This window comes from Lipomyces arxii (genome assembly GCF_038497795.1).
Source record: "Lipomyces arxii strain Phaff 12-163 unplaced genomic scaffold V1512scaffold_28, whole genome shotgun sequence".
Lineage (NCBI taxonomy): Eukaryota > Fungi > Ascomycota > Lipomycetes > Lipomycetales > Lipomycetaceae > Lipomyces > Lipomyces arxii.
The window spans coordinates 65,790-84,338 of record NW_027117727.1 but is presented as its reverse complement, the minus strand read 5'-3'; the positions used below and the strand labels follow the sequence as shown (position 1 = coordinate 84,338).

General features: G+C 40.7%; 10 protein-coding genes across 10 annotated transcripts; 5 read left to right on the top strand and 5 right to left on the bottom strand.

The window, feature by feature from the left end:
* Positions 1-41: 41 nt before the first annotated feature.
* V1512DRAFT_267880 (uncharacterized protein) lies at positions 42-920 on the top strand. The gene is made up of 4 exons (XM_066917365.1): positions 42-234; positions 284-503; positions 557-613; positions 667-920. The coding sequence occupies exons 1-4, from the start codon at positions 221-223 to the stop codon at positions 814-816; spliced, it is 441 nt and encodes a 146-aa protein (XP_066769392.1). The 5' UTR covers positions 42-220; the 3' UTR covers positions 817-920.
* A 2,581-nt stretch (positions 921-3,501) lies between these two features.
* Positions 3,502-4,190, top strand: V1512DRAFT_91946 (cytochrome oxidase c subunit VIb-domain-containing protein). Its single transcript, XM_066918559.1, has 2 exons — positions 3,502-3,779; positions 3,829-4,190. Exons 1-2 carry the CDS (start codon positions 3,603-3,605, stop codon positions 3,949-3,951), a joined length of 300 nt encoding a protein of 99 aa, XP_066769391.1. The 5' UTR covers positions 3,502-3,602; the 3' UTR covers positions 3,952-4,190.
* V1512DRAFT_293187 (uncharacterized protein) lies at positions 3,970-5,096 on the bottom strand (the record flags this gene model as incomplete). The annotated part of the gene is made up of 4 exons (XM_066918324.1): positions 4,737-5,096; positions 4,438-4,690; positions 4,118-4,185; positions 3,970-4,072 (listed from the first exon to the last, which is right to left on the bottom strand). Exons 1-4 carry the CDS (start codon positions 4,799-4,801, stop codon positions 3,970-3,972), a joined length of 489 nt encoding a protein of 162 aa, XP_066769390.1. The 5' UTR covers positions 4,802-5,096.
* A 190-nt stretch (positions 5,097-5,286) lies between these two features.
* Positions 5,287-7,013, bottom strand: V1512DRAFT_267870 (Gti1/Pac2 family-domain-containing protein). Its single transcript, XM_066917364.1, has one exon. It carries the CDS (start codon positions 6,864-6,866, stop codon positions 5,403-5,405), a length of 1,464 nt encoding a protein of 487 aa, XP_066769389.1. The 5' UTR covers positions 6,867-7,013; the 3' UTR covers positions 5,287-5,402.
* A 1,705-nt stretch (positions 7,014-8,718) lies between these two features.
* On the top strand, positions 8,719-10,493 carry V1512DRAFT_267869 (uncharacterized protein). Its single transcript, XM_066917363.1, has one exon. The coding sequence runs from the start codon at positions 9,084-9,086 to the stop codon at positions 10,437-10,439; it is 1,356 nt and encodes a 451-aa protein (XP_066769388.1). The 5' UTR covers positions 8,719-9,083; the 3' UTR covers positions 10,440-10,493.
* Positions 10,488-12,267, top strand: V1512DRAFT_267867 (uncharacterized protein). Its single transcript, XM_066917362.1, has 2 exons — positions 10,488-10,935; positions 10,983-12,267. The coding sequence occupies exons 1-2, from the start codon at positions 10,589-10,591 to the stop codon at positions 12,220-12,222; spliced, it is 1,587 nt and encodes a 528-aa protein (XP_066769387.1). The 5' UTR covers positions 10,488-10,588; the 3' UTR covers positions 12,223-12,267.
* A 217-nt stretch (positions 12,268-12,484) lies between these two features.
* Positions 12,485-13,647, top strand: V1512DRAFT_212731 (uncharacterized protein; the record flags this gene model as incomplete). Its single annotated transcript, XM_066913569.1, has 2 exons — positions 12,485-12,594; positions 12,642-13,647. The coding sequence occupies 2 exons, from the start codon at positions 12,485-12,487 to the stop codon at positions 13,645-13,647; spliced, it is 1,116 nt and encodes a 371-aa protein (XP_066769386.1).
* Positions 13,648-13,769: 122 nt separating this feature from the next.
* Positions 13,770-15,399, bottom strand: V1512DRAFT_288117 (uncharacterized protein; the record flags this gene model as incomplete). The annotated part of the gene is made up of 12 exons (XM_066918132.1): positions 13,770-13,864; positions 13,915-14,051; positions 14,132-14,203; positions 14,307-14,487; positions 14,535-14,595; positions 14,622-14,782; positions 14,858-14,889; positions 14,937-15,095; positions 15,131-15,134; positions 15,165-15,218; positions 15,291-15,318; positions 15,370-15,399. The coding sequence occupies 12 exons, from the start codon at positions 15,397-15,399 to the stop codon at positions 13,770-13,772; spliced, it is 1,014 nt and encodes a 337-aa protein (XP_066769385.1).
* Positions 15,400-15,924: 525 nt separating this feature from the next.
* V1512DRAFT_267856 (ATP synthase subunit delta) lies at positions 15,925-16,986 on the bottom strand. The gene is made up of 5 exons (XM_066917361.1): positions 16,731-16,986; positions 16,655-16,677; positions 16,322-16,452; positions 16,183-16,271; positions 15,925-16,132 (listed from the first exon to the last, which is right to left on the bottom strand). Exons 1-5 carry the CDS (start codon positions 16,863-16,865, stop codon positions 16,013-16,015), a joined length of 498 nt encoding a protein of 165 aa, XP_066769384.1. The 5' UTR covers positions 16,866-16,986; the 3' UTR covers positions 15,925-16,012.
* Positions 16,987-18,439, bottom strand: V1512DRAFT_267852 (60S ribosomal protein uL11). The gene is made up of 8 exons (XM_066917360.1): positions 18,321-18,439; positions 18,169-18,267; positions 18,106-18,117; positions 17,939-18,052; positions 17,692-17,881; positions 17,614-17,641; positions 17,532-17,560; positions 16,987-17,480 (listed from the first exon to the last, which is right to left on the bottom strand). The coding sequence occupies exons 1-8, from the start codon at positions 18,330-18,332 to the stop codon at positions 17,467-17,469; spliced, it is 498 nt and encodes a 165-aa protein (XP_066769383.1). The 5' UTR covers positions 18,333-18,439; the 3' UTR covers positions 16,987-17,466.
* Positions 18,440-18,549: the final 110 nt, after the last annotated feature.

Sequence of the window (18,549 nt, the reverse complement as noted above, 5' to 3'; positions counted from 1 at the left end):
GTTCAAGTGTTGAAGAGTACAATAGTTCATACACAATATAGTTGAGTGTTCTTTATTCAACCAAGCAATCGCCGTCATTGAGTAAGCGTTTTTGTTGAACAGAGTTTTTTGAATCGCTTAATTGACCTCGGCAGAAGTTGTGCAGGTTTCATAAATATTGTACAAACCTGATGCAGGATTCGGTTGTTGTTATCAGTCATAATAGCAAAATTAGTTTATTATGAGCTCCTCAAGGTAAAAGTGGTCTGCTTACTTGCCATTGTGCAGCATTAACTCAATATAGATTTACAAGCACTTTACACCAACGGGACGCTCGCACTCAACTATTTGACGCATATGATGGAGCTCGAGCATCACCAAGTGGAAATGGGGGCTTTTCGGGATACCGTGCTGCAACACCGAATAGTCGCGGCCAGTATTCTGACACAGTAATGTCTGAACTTGAATCACAAAACGATAATGAGATTGAAGGCTTAACTGCTCGAGTCAAGATGTTGAAAGAGGTCAGTGAGTTTGCAATTATAATCTGCAAAAAACTGCTAACAAACTTTACCAGATATCATCAAGAATTCATGAAGAAGTCCGGGATTCTACAGTGATTATGAGTCGTTTGGTATGTATAATGAAATCTTGCAGTTACGATAGTCGGCCTAATTATTTCTTTAGGAATCTGGTTTTGACAATACGCGTGTACGATTAAAAGGAACTTACCATCGAATGATGAGAATGGCAGAACGGTCAGGCGTAGGCTGGAGGGCCTGGCTCGCCTTTTTCTTATTTGTTTTCTTGATGTTTGTTTGGGTGTGGCTATTTTGAATGAATTGGTCTATCTTCTGTCATGAGTATAAGTCGATATGTTCAACGACTGGTAAAAGAAAGAATAGTTTAATTGTAATGAAATAGAATTAGTTGTATTATTATTTGACGTCAGTACTCTGTATAATACTCTTATCAGTAAAGTATATAGTTATATTATAATATGACTACTTTCTTCTCTCTACCGTAGCTACACTTGTATGATCTTATTGAAATAAAGTTTAAACAATAAACTCGGACAGGGCTTTCAATTAAATTAAAACTTTTAAGTTCAACAGAATAGTCGGGCGATGCGTAGTCGCGTACCCAAAAGTTGCGTACAGAACGTTTAGTGCGTACTCAGCCATCTGCTACAAGATCCAAAGGATGTTACTGAAGTTGTTTAACATTACAGTTATATTATAACTTGATTACTGAAGTTCATGACACTCTGAGTCCAATTGTCTGGTAAGTGGTAACTAGTTATAATTAATGAATGCGAATAACGGTAAAGAGCCGGATTTAAGTTATCTGAAAGACATCAAGTTCAAAATAGATTAATGCGACACTCAACACCAATTATATACCCGAAGCTGTTGCTCCTCGACCTCAAATGTTTGTCGTTTACACTGTTTAAATCAGATGGATTTTGGGACTAGACATGAGACAGACCGCGGTACAAGAATTCATTCCAGGTGGGCAATCAGCTTGGTATCGATGCGCAGGCTTTAATATCTGACAGAGAGTTTATAGGCCAGTTGGAAGCGGCAATTATCTCAAACCTCTAATAGTCAACCTACACATTTTGAAAATTTTGCTGTCCTCCGCTCCCCCCCCCCCCCTACGTGGAGTTGGTGCCGAAGATCAACAATCAAAGTCGCCAGGGGGTAGAGAGTCGACTGATAGGGCACATAATCAGCAACACCTGCGTCGACTTACTGCTCAAGTATCGGTATCACCATCCAGTCAAACTCCATTTTGCCAGGTCGATTTAAACGGTAAAAATCCAACCCAGATGCCAAACTCCCTGCTATCTATGCATCCAATGAATGCACAAGTACATCCAGCAACCAACCAATTTTCTTTGTCAACTCAAAATCAGGTTCAAGAGTTCCAAAACCGCGTCAGGGGCCACAAGCCACCCAGCCGTTAACTACCGTTTTATTGAATCAAAGCAGTCAAACTATTGTATCTTCTCGGTTTCGTCTTGTCTTAGGAAAGAACAACTATGTACCCGATTCAAATTTTCCCGAGATTGAGGAACTTCCTCCAATGTTATCTCTCTCTTCCGACAACATTGAGGTTTCTTGAAATCTCAAAAGACTTGATCGGCTCATCATATAACAAAAATTTACAACTAGAATGGGTATTTGCTGCAGTTCGTTTGAATCATTTTGGCAGGGCGCTGCCTTTTACCAATGATGAATTACTTCTTGAAACGGCTAAGCAGCTGATCAAAAGTTTTAACGAGACTCCAAAACTTTGCTACGATCGAGTTTTATGGGCATAGACTGGAGACTTGAATTTACAGATGAACGAAGAGCAGGCAGAGAGTTATTTTAAAAAGGCACTAGAATTGGGTTATACTCGTGCCTGGTACAGAATTTGCTTGGATGTATGTCTGTAAAGAAGCCGTTGCGCTTACAAAATACTCATCTCACATAGCTTGAAGGCAGAGATCTCTTTCAAGAAGTAAATTTAGTAATGGCCATAGCAATTCTGCATGTTTTATTCGTGTTAACAGCGTTGCAGTAAAATTGCTGCTGATTTAGCGCGCGTAATTGGAATGACTGACTTATATGACTTTATGGCAGGATTTGTAACTACAATTAGGAAATGTTTGTAAGCTAAAAGTTTTCTATTTTGATTATAATCCTGCAGTTTGTTTGCATTAATATTTGCAAGCGAGTCATTTGAAAAATTCCGAAGGGTTTATTGGCTTGACTACTTGGTCTATACCGGGTGTGGTAGTGTGTTCAAACCAGATCTCATGCAAGCTTTCGACTATGCTCAGGAGGTGGCTAAATTAAAAAATCCCACGGCAATTTTTCTTTTAAGCCATTTTTACGGAATGTTCTGTGTGTTGAAAAGAATGTGCTGAGCGCGAAAATACTACACCGAGGTATAATCTACGTACTGGCATAGTTGCAGGAATCGACTATATAGGCTGTAAATAAAAACAATACGGAGGCCCGAAACTCCTCAGAGCAACGGGCGACAAGTTTAGTACTGAGGCAGAAATTAGTCCGGCAAGACAGGCCGTGCCTACACCTTCACTCGTCCAAAAGCGCCAGAGCTCCAGCACACTCCCGATCCAGAGCCGGTAGTATTCCATCCGCAGCTTATGCAGCTCTGCAGTAGCCGACTGCAGCTACAGAGCATTCAAAAGATCAAGTTTTCAAAGTTTCCCCATCAGACGTCATTTGATTCAAGAGCATAAGAGAGAAAAGTTTTAATGTATTTAAGCTATGAAAAATTTAGTCTTCGAAGTTTTGGTTAAGGAAAGACAAAGGTTAAATTGGAAATATAGCTATGAAAGAGACCAGTTTGCTATACTGCATTACACAAAAGTTGCAGATATAGAGAGAGACGCAGCAATGCCTTAGCAATTTGTTCTTACGGTCTTAGCTTGCCCTAAACCGCAATTATTTAAATTAAACCTTGAACTCGCTTGCAATTAAAGTTTTGCTTCTGCCATAACGGAAAGTCTGTAACGATTTACCAGCGTTTTTAATACGGCTTAGTTTTGCATTTATTTGAATAATCAAGCAAGCGGAATTTCAATTGAAAGCGTTGATTTTATCAAAATGCCAGAGAGCAAAACGCAAATTGTCTCCCGGCATGATAGGCAACTATGCTGGGATGCTCGGGACGAATATTTTCGGTGTCTAGATGCAAACAAAATCACTACCGTGGCCACGCAGGATAGCTCGACGTGTTCAGAGTATTACACAGCAATGGCTCAGCACTGCCGACAAACATGGGTAAATAATTTAGTTATCTGGAATTGTTGATGGGACTAATCTGTATCAGGTGGAGTACTTTATTGCCAAACGTGAGCGTGATTTGCAAGTATTGGAAATGAAGAAACGGGTTGAAGGGATGTCATTAGAAGAGGCACAGGCACAAGCGCAGAGGGGCCGGCGTCCACGATAAAAGTTTTAAATTAGCATTCTACATACCATATGCATTCAGACCATATTCAAAGTTTAGATTACAACTGATGTATTGAGATTTCACTTTTGGGCTCATAGAAAAAACAATAGTATAGGATTGCCTTAGCAAATAATATCATAGATCGTACAGTCAATTTGGCACTTACGCAGCAGTAGACTTGAGCTCGCGTTCGACATTCATGGCAAGGCATATCATGGCAGCCAAATAAGTGTACTAGATTTGATAAGAACAATACAAACTTATAGAGTCATTTTACACTTGCACTTCTAATCCAAATTTCTTGCAATTATGGAGTCCAGATCTGAAATTTTTGTAGATACATATGAAGCAATATATGGGCAGAATAGAGGATCTCATATGTCACCAAATTGCTCCGAGAAAGTCTAAATCAAAAACTGGCCCACAACATCGAACAAGGATGTGTATCAGAACACAGGTATTGTGAAAAGTGTCACTCTAACGTACATGAACAGGTTGGACTTCAGGGATTCTTGCATGTCTCTTGCCCAAGCTAATTAAAGTTTTATCGATGGTTTCAATTCTAGTCAGTGCACGGAGTGCAACGGCCAAAACACCGCCTAGAGTATTTGCCTGTCTTCCCTGATCAGGGAGCAAAGGAATAAACTCCGGATGAGCAACCAACAGCGATTTGTAAAACGCACCTGCAATGACATGCTGATGGCATTTCATTTTTAGCCACAAAGGGCTCTCTGTTGCTCTCTAATGGTAGGTAAAATGATACGCAGTCACGAGGAGGGACTTACTGTTGCCAAGTTGAATTGAGTATGTCAGATTCTTGAGGGGCCAAAGTGATAAATGGTTCAGACATCGTAAAAGATTTTAGCAAAGAAAACAAATAAGATAGTTTGAGGAAGAAATGTTATTTGTCTATCAGTTTTGCGTACGAGCGGGATAGGGTCTCCGATGCGTACGCAGACCAACTGCAGGAACGGTACAAGTCAGATAGAGACATTGCACGTAGACCGAAGTTAAATAATTTTATTTTTACTGAAATTTATTTAGCTTTGAACCGTCATCACTTCAATTATAATGTTTTAGAGGTTTATATTATATATATAATTGCCCTCTTGACAAGTTAAATGCTGTTTATAATACAATGCCACGACAGGGACAAGTACTTGCTGTGAAAATTTCAGAAATAGTCATAAAAAAAAATTAAAATTAGCTATAAAAAATTTACATCATATAAGTTAGCTCTGATTCGTACTCTAAGTTGGCACTATGTCGAACTAAGTTAGGCATCAGTGTAGCCTTGAAGCAACACAACTTTAAATCTACAGAAAACACCACACCAAAAGTTTCATAGATTGTTCATTTACTATTTTTAATATACACCAGAAAAGACCCTTCAACACCTTAAACCTAACATTACAAAACGCATAAAAAAATGTAGTTCAAATTGTGATCTTTCAAATAGAAAACCCCTTGTTCAATTGATCAATAGCTCGTGTATCTTCTCCCCATGATACTTTCTCGAATGGAATATCTTGAACTGCTAAGTCGCGGGCCGTAAGTTCTTCAATACGCGATGCACTATATTGAGGACGATCGCCAGTCTGCATCTGCCTAGGGATTTGTTGCTGCAAAGTATGTAAAGACGGCAAAGGCGCTGCTGATTGAGCCTGCTGTTGAAACTGTTGAGAAAGTGGTGGAGGTTGTGGAGCAGATGGTTGCGGGGCCATTTGCTGGATTAAAGGTGGCTGTTGCATGCTTTGACTTTGCGCAACTTGGATCGGCAAAGACTGCATTTGTGGTGGCGGTTGATATGGTCGTGGCTGTGATTGTGCACGCATATGATCTGGATGTGGAGAAGCAGAATGCATACTGTAGTTTGGTGGAGTCGATGCCGGCGACAATGGCCACACGTATTGCGGCTGTCCAAGCATAGGCTGTTGCAATTGCGCTGGCTGTGGTTGCAACATTGAATGCTGATGATGTTGTCGTTGCGGAGCTGGAGGCCGTGCCAAGGATGGAGGCTGCTGCATATGAACAGCTTGTGGTTGTTGCTGTTGTTGTTGTTGTGGAGCAGTTGGGGGAGGGGGTGCATGTTGTGGGGCCTGTGGTGCCATTTGAGGTGTCATTGAAACCTGTCGATGTTGCTGCATTTGGGGCGGCGGATAATACGGTTGTACAGGATATTGAGCTAGAGGCGCGGACTGCAATGGTGGATTGTACGGTTGATTGTAAACGGATCGTTGCGTTTGATGAGGATAAGAGCCTGGATGTGAATTATGGCTATAGGGATGCTCGCCATGAGAAATTGGCATTGGCTCCGCTTCAGCCGAAGTCGCGTCAGGATACATTCCTTTTGGAATCCGAATAAACTTCAGTGCAGGATCGTTTGAAGGCTGTAATAGTTCGTTTGTTTGTTGAACATGAGACCTTGAATAATAAGAAATCAGGTGAAGTTTCAAGTGACTAGATGTCTGAATACTAAATGACTGCTTCATAAGACCATCCGGTTTGTACCGGTAGCCATCCGGACCATCATCACCTCTATCAGAATCATCATCTTCTTCTTGCATTGATGGCGATCTATGAGGTGGTGAAGGAATCAAAGGTCCACCGTAAGTGCCACCACCTCGTTTGCCTTCCATTTCTCTATAGGTTAAGAATGATCCAGACACTCTAGATGCTGACCAGGACTTTCCATCAGTCCATCTTCTCATTCCCGCCTCTCGCTCATCCCAAGCAAAGATCGAGCCAGATCGGATAGCGAGACGTTCTTTTTCTGACAGTCTTCGTTGAACTCGAGGCAAAACTCCTAGCCTGCAAGCTTCAAATAATATGATTGCATCTAGTGGAGTTTTGACGTGCCCATAATAAGTTTCCATAGACGACATACTGCGTCTTGAGGTTGGCTGCCTGCGCATATAAAGATTACTTTAGAAAGACTTGAATAATAGTTAAGAGCTTATTATAAGAAGAACAAGATCGAGTGCAAGGAGAGAGGGAGGGACGGAGGGATGGAGGGACGGAGGTACGTCTCGAGACGAATGGGGGAGGGGGGGAGAGAGAGGTGAGAGGGCTAAGGACGGGTTCAAGAATTGCGCTGTTAGTGTAGGTACTCTTCGATACAAATTAACCTAATTTTGGGTGTACCTTCCCCAAATGTCAGACAATCCCAAGCGCCCTCGTCATAAGTTTGAACCGGTTCAGGTAAAATGTGAATACCTTTCATTTGTTTTTCTAGTTATATAAATAACTTATTAATAAAATTATAGTCAAATTATATTAAATTGTAAACCCAAAAATTTTTGTCTTATAATTTCATAAATGAGTAGAAAAATATACGAATCTAGATGAAACCTTAACTGATTTAGAGCTCAGCAGGAGTAGAAGCGACAGGTCAGCACGCTAAAGTTTTAAGCTTTTAAGCTCAACATGGGTAGTTCACTTAAAAGCCCTAACCCATGAATAGCTAAGTACAAGATCTGCTGCGGAATTTTCATATCTGTTCTGGTTTAACTCTACTTTTAAAGAGTCTATGATATAATACTGTAATATTTTATATATTTTCATTGTATTTTATTTATGTTGGAGTACTACAATAATGATAATGAAATATAGTTCGACTCATTAGTTTGATATAGACTTATTTAGGACTGTCTAGCCTATATCAAATTTATTATTTGATTATCAAATTTGATTGTGTCTTTCTTGAGTGCCCGGTTCAGTACACATATTAATTGTTTGAGTAACTAAAGTATATTATAGAGAGTAAGAGAGTGCAGCCCACATAAAGGAGATAAGGCCCTCGAAGACTCAATTAAAGATTGCCAAGCTTTTCTGTCTTGTTGATATTACAACTTAAGGTTCATACCGCTTATCCATAATGTTAATAGTCTTCTACTTTAAATTTATTTGTCTAATGGCACACCTTGTCATTGTTATAGTATAATATAAACAAAATTTATTAAAAGTTAGATAGTTTGCTTAAAAAATAATATAAAATAATAAATAAATTTTTACGTCTCTACAAGTCTTAAAACGCATTATTTTACACAGATAACCACATAGGTTAGTTTCAGATGCGCCAGTGCTTGTGTAAATGTCCCGCACGTCACTCAGTGTACTGCGCCACTTAAAGAATGTAAACTGGTTTTGCTATACTTTCTTGGCTGGTTCAAAATATGTTTCCGAAAGTCAAGCGGATAAAAATAACGAGAAATCTTAAAATGGGAAAACGCAGTTCCTTTCCATATTAGTAGTAGTCTCACACTTAATTATATTATTGATTTCTGATATCCACAATTGCCTCGAAGATTCTTGTAATAAATACCCGCAAAGTACAGATGAAATCTGTATTGTGTGAAAGAAACAAAATACAATTTTAACACTTTACTAAGCCAAGCTTTTTAATCTAAGTGAATCTTAATACATTTTATTTACTCCGCATTTTATTATGTACATTTTTGTTTTCTCACTTAATACAGGTTTATAATATTTCATTAAATAAACAAATAAATTAAGTAAATAAAAATAATATTATATAAAATTCAACGACAACAATGTTTTAGTATGTGAAACAAATCCTATTTAAGCATAGTTTTAACACATAAGCTTATCTTGAAGTAACATGAGGCTTCCGCATTAATTCGCTCTTTGACTCCAACTTTCATTTCTCTGAAAACAAATTAAAATTAGTACATTTCGGTTGAATTTAAAACATAAACACGCAAATCTGTTTAAGTTCAGTTTAAAATGTTCAAACCGGTTTATTCTCAACAAGTAGAAACCCCTTAAAACATTTGTCAAAGACTTGTTCGACTAAAACTATACGGTTATGCCATAGATACATATTACTGCATCTACATCAGCATTCAATAGTTGTATTTGCACTTATGCCATAATACTTACAACATACCAACCCTCTCTTCTTGTCTCATTCAATCCTTCTCAGTTTACCCTTCCTTCGTCTCTCCTCATTTACCAATTCAATCATAAACAATACTCTTCTCAAACAGATTCCTCATCGAAGTTAATACGCGTTGAAACCGTCAACAAACTCAAATAATACGCGTCTTATTCAGTTCGATTTTGGCTCAACATCTGCTAACACTGCTTTATCAGCATTTATTTTTCACGCGATGGACAAAATAGGCACATTTAACACCGCGTCTGCCTTTAACACATCTACTGCTGCAAACGCGACTCGTGAATCAGATATCAGGTCTTCTAAGCGCAAACGAAGAGTTGGAGAAATTCAAGAATCACAGCAAGACACAGCAACTAATGAACAAATGCCTGAAGATTTTTCAGCTCAGCAGTATCTCTCTTTCACTGGTGCAAGCGATGTTCTTGACCCAGCATTAGCAAATCTCAATAAAGACCGATTATCACATAACCGCAGCAATTTGAATATGCCATCGCAGCAGCAACATCAACAGAACAAATCTCAAAAACAGCCGTCGTCGTTACAACCACAATCACAACTACTCCCGCCGTCGCAACAAGAACAGCAGCAACAACAACAACAGCAACAACCTGAAACTCAGCATCAGCAACATCAAAATGAAACGCAGGGTCAGCTCATGCAAGGTATGCGCGATATATCTGGCTTAATGCTTGAGCAATTGGCCGCTTCATATCGAGAAAACAACTCTACCTCAATACCTCTTAACTTGGCTCCCATGACAAGTGCTGTCCAGACTGATCGAATTGTTGCTGACGTTTCAGACTCTGCAACTGTAATCAACCCATTAGATCCCCATGGTGCTTCGACAGCAAGAAGAAGTCGCTCCGGAATTAGCAAAGCTTCTCGCTCAAAGCAAATCAGAACTGGCACTTTACCTGCCAATGCTGTTTCTGATACAGGGGTCCCCGGTGATGTCTTGGTAGATAGTCAAATTATGCAGCCGCTTGCTCCTGTCGTTGCTGCAAACGGTGGCTCTTTCACCGATGATGAGATTCTTACCCTAGATCACTTCATGCAGTTATATCAAGCTGAGCATGGTATTGATGATGCTGAACTTCGACGTCGGGTTTGGGCAAACGAGCGCAAGAAGGATAATTTTTGGGATGCTGTGGCAAGTGCTCTTCCATTAAGAACTCGCGCTAGTGTTTACAAACATGTTCGAAGACGTTACCACCCTTACGAACAGCGGGGAAAGTGGACTTCACAAGAAGATGAGGGGCTACGACAGTTGGTCGAACAACATGGCGCGCAATGGAAAATTATTGGTCGGCAGATTGGACGTATGCCCGAGGACTGTCGTGATCGATGGCGGAATTATGTGAAATGTGGCACCAGTCGTGGTCAAAACAAATGGAGTGTTGAAGAGGAGCGTAAGCTGGTCGAGATAGTTAACCGAATCAGGTTTTCAGAGCCCGGAGCTGATATAAATTGGACTGTGGTATCAGAGAGGATGGGTGGGATTCGATCCAGAATTCAATGTCGGTATAAATGGAAAAAGCTACATCGTGGTATTGATTTACAGGAATAATTTATTTTGGTTGTTTTAGTTTTTTAAATAAAATTTCATTCATTTTTAAATTTATTCATAGACCTGTCTTTTGTAGTGTTTGAATTACTCAGGGAGACTGTACTACTTGTTTATTCGACATTCACTATAAATGCTTTAATACTAAATAAATGCACTGGAATATATCGCACATATCCCAACGGGGAAAATCTAGAATTTCTCAATTATCATGTACATTAATAAGGCATATATACAGATCTTATCATAATTTGAACACGCCGAACTCAGCTGTACAGACTCTGAAATTACCTACAAATCTGTTACAGCTTCCCTTTACTCTCAAACAAAGCAGGGATCTGATTGTTTATAACAACATTCCATCAGGAGAACAAATCACATTGTATGGATGGATACGGACTACTCGGAAGCATAAAAAAGTTGCATTCGTGAATATTCAAGATGGATCTAATGAGCAGCTCCAACAGCTTGTATTTCACGATCCTGAAGCTGTCAACAAGTATGTAACACTGAAATTGACATGAATGGTGTATATTTACTATTCAGTTTACGTGTTGGTATGTCAATTAAAGTGACTGGTTCAGTTCAGTTACGAAACAGATCAGACGCACCTTATGAGCTTCATGTCAGTAACTTCACGGTCTTGGGCGACGTATCTGAGGATGACCAGTTTCCTTTACAAAACAAGTACTTTTCACAAGACTATCTGCGTCGAGAGCTTCCGACTGTCAGGTTCAGATCTTCTTCAAACGGCGTTGCTATGCGATTTCGATCCCGAGCAATTGCTGCTCTTTCGGATTTTTTTAATCGACACGGATTTGTTCAGACTCACCCACCACTAATCACATCGTCAGATTGTGAAGGTGCCGGCGAGGTATTTACAGTCAAGTCAGATACTTCCAAAACTTCATTCTTTGGCGAGAAAGAAGGCTACTTAACGGTGTCGACCCAGTTACATTTAGAAGCATTGATGATGGGACTTTCTCGAGTATGGACACTGTCCCCGGCATTTCGCGCAGAGAAATCTGCCACTAGCAGACATTTAAGCGAATTTTGGATGTTAGAGGCTGAGGTTGCGTATGCAGATCAACTCGAGCATATAATGAGTCTGGTAGAGGGTATGATCAGAACCGCTGTGTCTATTTTGCAAGCAGACGGCCAACTGGACAGTGCGCTCTCTGTCAAATCGTTTTTAGAAAAACAAAAGATTGAAGCCGGCGAAGGTGAAGATCCTGATCGTGAAATCACATTTAATCAGATCGTCGACAGATGGAACAGCTTGACTCAGCCTGAGCGCTGGTTGAGAATCACGTACACAGACGCAGTTAGCATCCTTCAACAAGAGTACGATACCAGCTCAGCGACTTTTGATAGACCTCGTTACGGAGATAGTTTGGGATCCGAACATGAAAAATGGCTGGCAAAAATGTATGCAAGGGGACCAATATTTGTCACTCAATATCCGGCTTCTTTGAAGCCATTTTACATGCTGCCAACGTCTAATGGCGAAACAGTTGAATGTTTTGATTTGCTAGTGCCTGATATCGGCGAGCTGGTTGGTGGAAGTTTGAGAGAGCACGATCTAGAACGGTTGCAGAAAGCAGTAGAAAAAGCCGGCATAGATCCGTCGGATCTTCAATGGTACATAGAACTACGAAAATGGGGATCAGTACCACATGGCGGCTTTGGGATGGGATTTGAGCGGCTACTTTGTTACCTACTTGGTATATACAACATCAGAGATGTTATCGCGTTCCCAAGGTGGGTAAATCACTGCGTTTGTTGATAACATGTAAATAGTCAATTTACAACGGTAAAATACTATTTGGCCATCGCCTGCGCTTAGCGCGTAAACATTACCCGCATCGAGTGCGGCTGGATCAGCAACTGCGATTGTATGTGAAAGGTGTTTTTCGTCGACCCAGTAAGTTAGAGATGCAAGCCCCTCACACTATGAATTAGCTAGGTATGCAGTTAGATCTACAAGTAAACAATGTCACGTAGTAGCATACTGACAATTGATAGCGAAGCTTGAACTTGATCACCTTATGGATTGCGAGCAGCTGTGGAAAGAGTCTTCTGTTTTTATTGGAACCACCAGGTTCGATAAAGCTGAGTCTGTAAATAATATTCTTGTTACTGGTGGTGCAGGATTTATGTATGGAACGTGAGAAAGTCTTGAAACTCATGCTAATAGTGGTATAGCGCATCATGGGTTGTTAGGCATTTGGCACTTCAGTATCCACACTACAACGTGGTGTGCTTCGACAAGTTAGATTACTGTGCGTCATTGAATAATATAAATTATGTGGATGCCAATTGTAACAATTTCACATTTGTTAAAGGCGACATCACCAATTCTGAACAAGTACTAGCCGTACTTCATGACCACAATATTGATACAATCTTTCACTTGGCCGCCCAAAGTCATGTGGACTTGTCGTTTGGCTGCGGTTCCTTTGAGTTCACTTCCGTGAATGTGTACGGTACGCATGTCGTGCTTGAATCTGCAAAAGAGTATGGCATGATTACGAAATTCATCCACGTTTCTACCGACGAGGTCTACGGTGAAGTCAAGCCACAAGAAACAGATTTGCTAGAGTCCGCTATTCTTTCGCCTACAAATCCGTATGCTGCGACAAAGGCCGCGGCAGATATGCTTGTGAATGCATATTACAAGAGCTTTAAACTTCCAGTCACCATTGTACGTTGCAATAATGTGTACGGCCCCCATCAGTTCCCAGAGAAAATTATACCAAAGTTTATTTGTCTGCTACGAAGTAATCGCAAATGTGTTGTCCATGGAGACGGAACAAACTCTAGACGCTATTTGTACGCCGGTGACGCCGTTGATGCGCTCGACACTGTTCTTCACAAGGGCGAGAAGGGGAAGATTTACAATATTGGTACAACAGACGAGATCTCAAATATCAATCTAAGCAAGCTCTTGCTATTTAAAATGGGCATCAACGAAGTCGATTTTGACAAATACATCGAGCACACAGTCGACCGACCTTTTAATGACCGGCGATATGCAATTGACGCTTCCAGATTAAAAGTTTTGGGCTGGAAACAGAAGACGAATTTGAGCGACGGGCTGGATACCACTATTTCATGGTACACTAAGTTTGGTTTAGCTTGGTGGGGGGATATATCAGACGTTTTACAGGCATTTCCCTTGATTGGGCATACGGAACGCAATGTTTCATAGGACGGCGACAAGACTTTGTTTTACAATATGATATTAGATGTGATTAATCCTTTTCTTAACTGATCCGTCATTAAAAAAGAAACATCCAATCCTATTCACATCAACTTAGGCCCCGGGCAAAGTTAGAACTGCTTACATTGGCTCTCGCTGAATCTAGGATCACATACAGTGTCGTACTGGATTGCCAAATCTTCATCTGTCAACTGCTCACATCTGCCTATTGCAACTTAGAAAGAGCTGGCAGAATTTTAATACGTTCAATCTCACCAATGAATTCAGTCACAGCATCTCCACTCAACGCCAAGTGCACACCATTCGAGATAGACCCATTTTCTATATGGATTTGTAATGACTGAGACAGCTTAGACATGACGCCCTCAAAATCTCGAGTTTTTAATCCTGAGCTTGAAATTTTTGTGTGCTCATGACATGAATCGAAGATCCAATCACATCAGATGCAAAATCGTATAAAAATCATACTTACCATACGGCTTTAGGTTTTGTTTTTGTCACATCTTCAATGTGTAAGCACAAGATACTGGCAATTTTACTAGCACTATATCAAGAAATCAATGCGACTCTTCCTGTGACAAAGTCTTGATCAATTACATTGAGTAAACTCATCAACTCTTCAGGCTTCATTTAGGACCAGTCTTGACCCCAATCGGAATTTGGATTTTGGATTTTGGATCCCGAAGTGCCTGACGTGCGCATCATCAATCTGACGAGTACGATCACCGATCGACACAAAATGCAAAGATGTGTTGTACCATTTCTTGACTCCGTCTGTTAGATCGAGTAATTTTAGAGTGGGACTTTGTTCAAATTTCACCATTAGACCTTCATGCGAAGTGGAGAAATCAACAAATCCGACGACTTGTCAGCACCATCGGTCTTCAGAAGTGACAGTCCCTCAATGATTGACTGAACCACGTCAGTATATCTCGCCTCGCCCGGAATGCATTAGGTTGAACATGAGATAGCGACCAATCGAATGGTCTATGCAGGTCAGGAAAACATGCAGCCAGCAAACTTCTGATGAAGTTGAGCGTTGCTGCGGAGTGAAAATAAGCGCCGACAAGACGTGAAAGATCAGGTCTACGATCTGACAAGATAAATTTGCTGACATTGTCGCCTCTAGCGCCAAGCGTCAACTCAGACATAAACCACACGAGCTGTACCACGTATCTAAATAGCAGAATCGTCTTACCGTCAACTGCTTCCGTTGACTTGAATCTAGACCTGCTTTTGCGGTAGAGACGAGATTTTGTAACTGGAATAACTCTGACTTTGCAAACTGTCCAGCAATCTTACCAAATCTTAAAAGTGGTAATTGAATACCTGAATCATCAGTATGGATAATGGTCATTTCGGCGTAGATATGTCTCCTATCAAAATCAAAGATTTGAAGCACGGTCTTCAATTTTGATTCAATTCTACTCTGAATCCTATGAACGAGTGACTATCGACAAACCAGAGGCACATACCTGAGAGTAGTAATCAAAAAAGTTTAGCACAGTCGCCGTGTTGAAGCGCGAATGCCTTGCCCGGAGCAGCCTCCGCCAGCTTTGCTTATTATTGATCTGTTCAAATCAGCCAAGCCAAAGTCGCAACGCTGCTTGCGCATACTTCCAAAGAGCTACTAAGGAGAAACTCTAGCTTCTCCAAAGTCTAAACTAGTACAATGGCAAGTCATATTGCCCGCATACACACCATATATACCATTTCAAGTCCATGTTCGTCATCATACATGACATCATGAACAACAGGTCTGCTGGTCAGGATGTTGGTGTCCAGTCTTGTGCCTCATGACTCTCACTTAGGTTTTCAGTTTGGTCTTATTACTTGTCGCGATTGAGCGCAGTTTCGCTGTTCGAACGGCTCTATCGTTTGGAACCAATTTCTAAGGTGTGACTTCCACAAGCATCGGTAATTTCGATGGCGAACAGAAACATTCTTCGTCAGGTGAGTCCATAGCCAGTCTATCTTGCCGTTTTTGATAGCGATTTTGGTCAGAATGTAGTATCAAACTGTAGTATCGCACTGTTTGGCAGTTGATCCTACTAACATACTCTTATAGAAGCAGAAACATAGTAATAGTTGATGTAAAGTCACAATGACTCCTTAAGCCAGTATTTTTGTGCTCTTTATTCACATGGCTCGAGGAAATCAAAATTCAGAGTAGCTAGATTGTAAAGCGCAAAGTTCCAGTTCCTCACTACGTCATCCTTATACTATAGACTGGACAAAATACAGCCCACTATTTAAGATACATAGGTTCTTGTTATATTTTTTTATTAGCAAATCACTTCTTTAATATTCAACTCTAAATGCTCATTGAATTTTACAGAATTGAGTATGCGATTTATTTTGCAACAGCGGCCAACGCCTCCAAAACCTCCATCTCAATCTTAGCTTCGACCTGATCAATTTCGCTGCCTGAAGTAGCGTTTCTCTGAGCCTCGGCCAACTGAGTGCGAACAGCCTGAACCTTGTTAGCTATGAATCTTGACCTATGACCTGTCCATGACATACCTCAGCGCTGAAGTCCTCAACAGGGTAGGCCTCAACAGCGTTGATACTCAGTAGGGAGCCTGGCTGAACAATAGCAAATCCACCAGAAACTACTCCATTAACTGTTGTTCCTCAATAACATCCATCTCGTTTAACCTACCGAAAAACTGCTTTGTGGTACCGGTCTCCTCGACGACGTCAATGACACCAGCCTTCAACTCCTCAATAGAAGGGACGTGGTTAGCCAAAACACCCAAATCTCCACTAGTGGCTGGCAAGTTGACTTGGACACTAAGTAGAATGTCAGTCTAATGCTCTTTCAGACCGTTTCCTCCATGTCAAAATTCCCGCCTTCAAATCTTCCAGCAATCAGCAATATACCCATTGTGTACGCAGACAATTAAAGAGGAATATCACTATCAATTGCCGACACAATCTCATTGGAACCGAAAACACGGTCTATACGGCACTTTGCAAAAATAGAGCCACTTACACGTCAACACTTTCATAGATGCTCTAAACCGATCTATCAATCACTAAACCCCACCAATATCTTCAGTACCTCTTACCTGGTGAGGAACAGTCAAGCTCAATCTAATCTTGTCGCTAGGAACTTCCGCATATCCTCGGAACGATCCCTTATAAGCGGTCGCCAAGGACCGGGTACGAAGAACTGAGCGTGTAACCAATCTTAAAGCACTCATTTTTATAATAATAATTGTCCACGACACGGAATCGAGAGAAAAAAATTGACTATGGAGTCGACGAATTTGGGTCTTTTTGTCTGTTGAAGAACTTCCCGAAGGCCCGCCATGATTGGATGTGTACTAGGTTTAGGGCTAACCAGGTCATCCATCTTTCTCAGTAGTATCCAGCATGCTTAGTAGTTATAGCTATCATATAATATAGTTAATTGAAACTACTAAAATATTATAATTTGTTATAAATAATATCATTTGACTAATATAAAATTACGATTGTTGTGTGCTTTCGATGATGGACCTCTGATACCCACGCCAAACGACTTAGGATAACGCGGTGAGTAAGAAGCAGTCTACGTTTCGCTCTTGTTTGCGCCAAAATAGGTACACGATATCCAACAGACGCCAAAGGCAGTCCATCGTGTACCAGAGTGTTGGCAAACGTCTGCCATCGTCTTCATCCTACATAGATCAAAGGGCCGTATTAAGGACCACTTCATACTTTGATATCTTCCATATGAATTTATTTTCCCCTCAATTATACGTACAGTGCTCATTTCCCTTTGCAAATAATTAATACACTGAGACAAAACCTAAAGGACATTTATTCTTCCGGAACTGCGATACTGTTAGCTTCGTAAACAAGAGATTCGTCACTAAAATACTCACTTTCAATATCGCCGCTGTTGATTCCATCGCTAATAGACGTTAGTAAAGCACAATAATACTTGAACATTATGCTGTATCATACATGATATCATGTGGGTTTTGTCCCTCAACTAAATCATACTGTTAGTCGACTGATCTCACTAAACTAGACTAAACATACCTCTGCAGCCAACTGACTGGGCAGTTCCAAGAACCTCTTTGACAGTACCGGAAAGCTCCTTGGCCAAACTCTTTGATCGCATTTCCCGAGCGATGTTGATAATCTCACTGAGGGGAATGTTTCCACTGTGTTTGACGTTCTTGTCTTTCTTACGGTCTCTTGGGGGCTCTTTCAAAGCAGTGATGACGAGCTGTAGTCGTCATTAGCATCTCTTGAACATAACTATTCCCACAAAATGGACTCATACCGACGAGGCAGCAGGAACAACTGAAACAGCGGCCTGACGGTTTTGGATTGTAAGCTGAACAGTAACACGAATCCCCTTGAACTTTGTGGTGGCCTTCGCAATATCTTCACCGACCTATTCTCAGCATTAATCACTAATTCATGAACTCATCTGTGACTTTTTCTAACCTTCTTGGGCGACTATAATTTTGTTAGCTGGCAATCTTCTAAACACTAAGCAACTTCACGTACCAAACCGAGAGGACCGATCTTGGGAGCAAGAGCAGATGAAGCTCCAACTTCACCACCGACAGCTCTCAGGTAGATTATCTTAATCTCATTGGGATCAAACTAAAAGCGCCATTAACACAATAACTCTGCAAACCATTAATTCTATCACTCACTTTTGGCGGCATGTTGTCTGTTGTTTAAGCTGTTCAAATTTCACTGTCTACTGAACCAAAACGATATTGATTGTTCCTCACACACCACCTGGCTGAGCCGCTCGATCAATAGATGGGTCGTGACTGCTAAATCAAAGTCATAGGTCATAGCCCTAATAACACCTAACCCGATACCACAATATATGCGGCTCAAATGAGACCACGTCGCGTCTGTTTATGTTATGCTGTA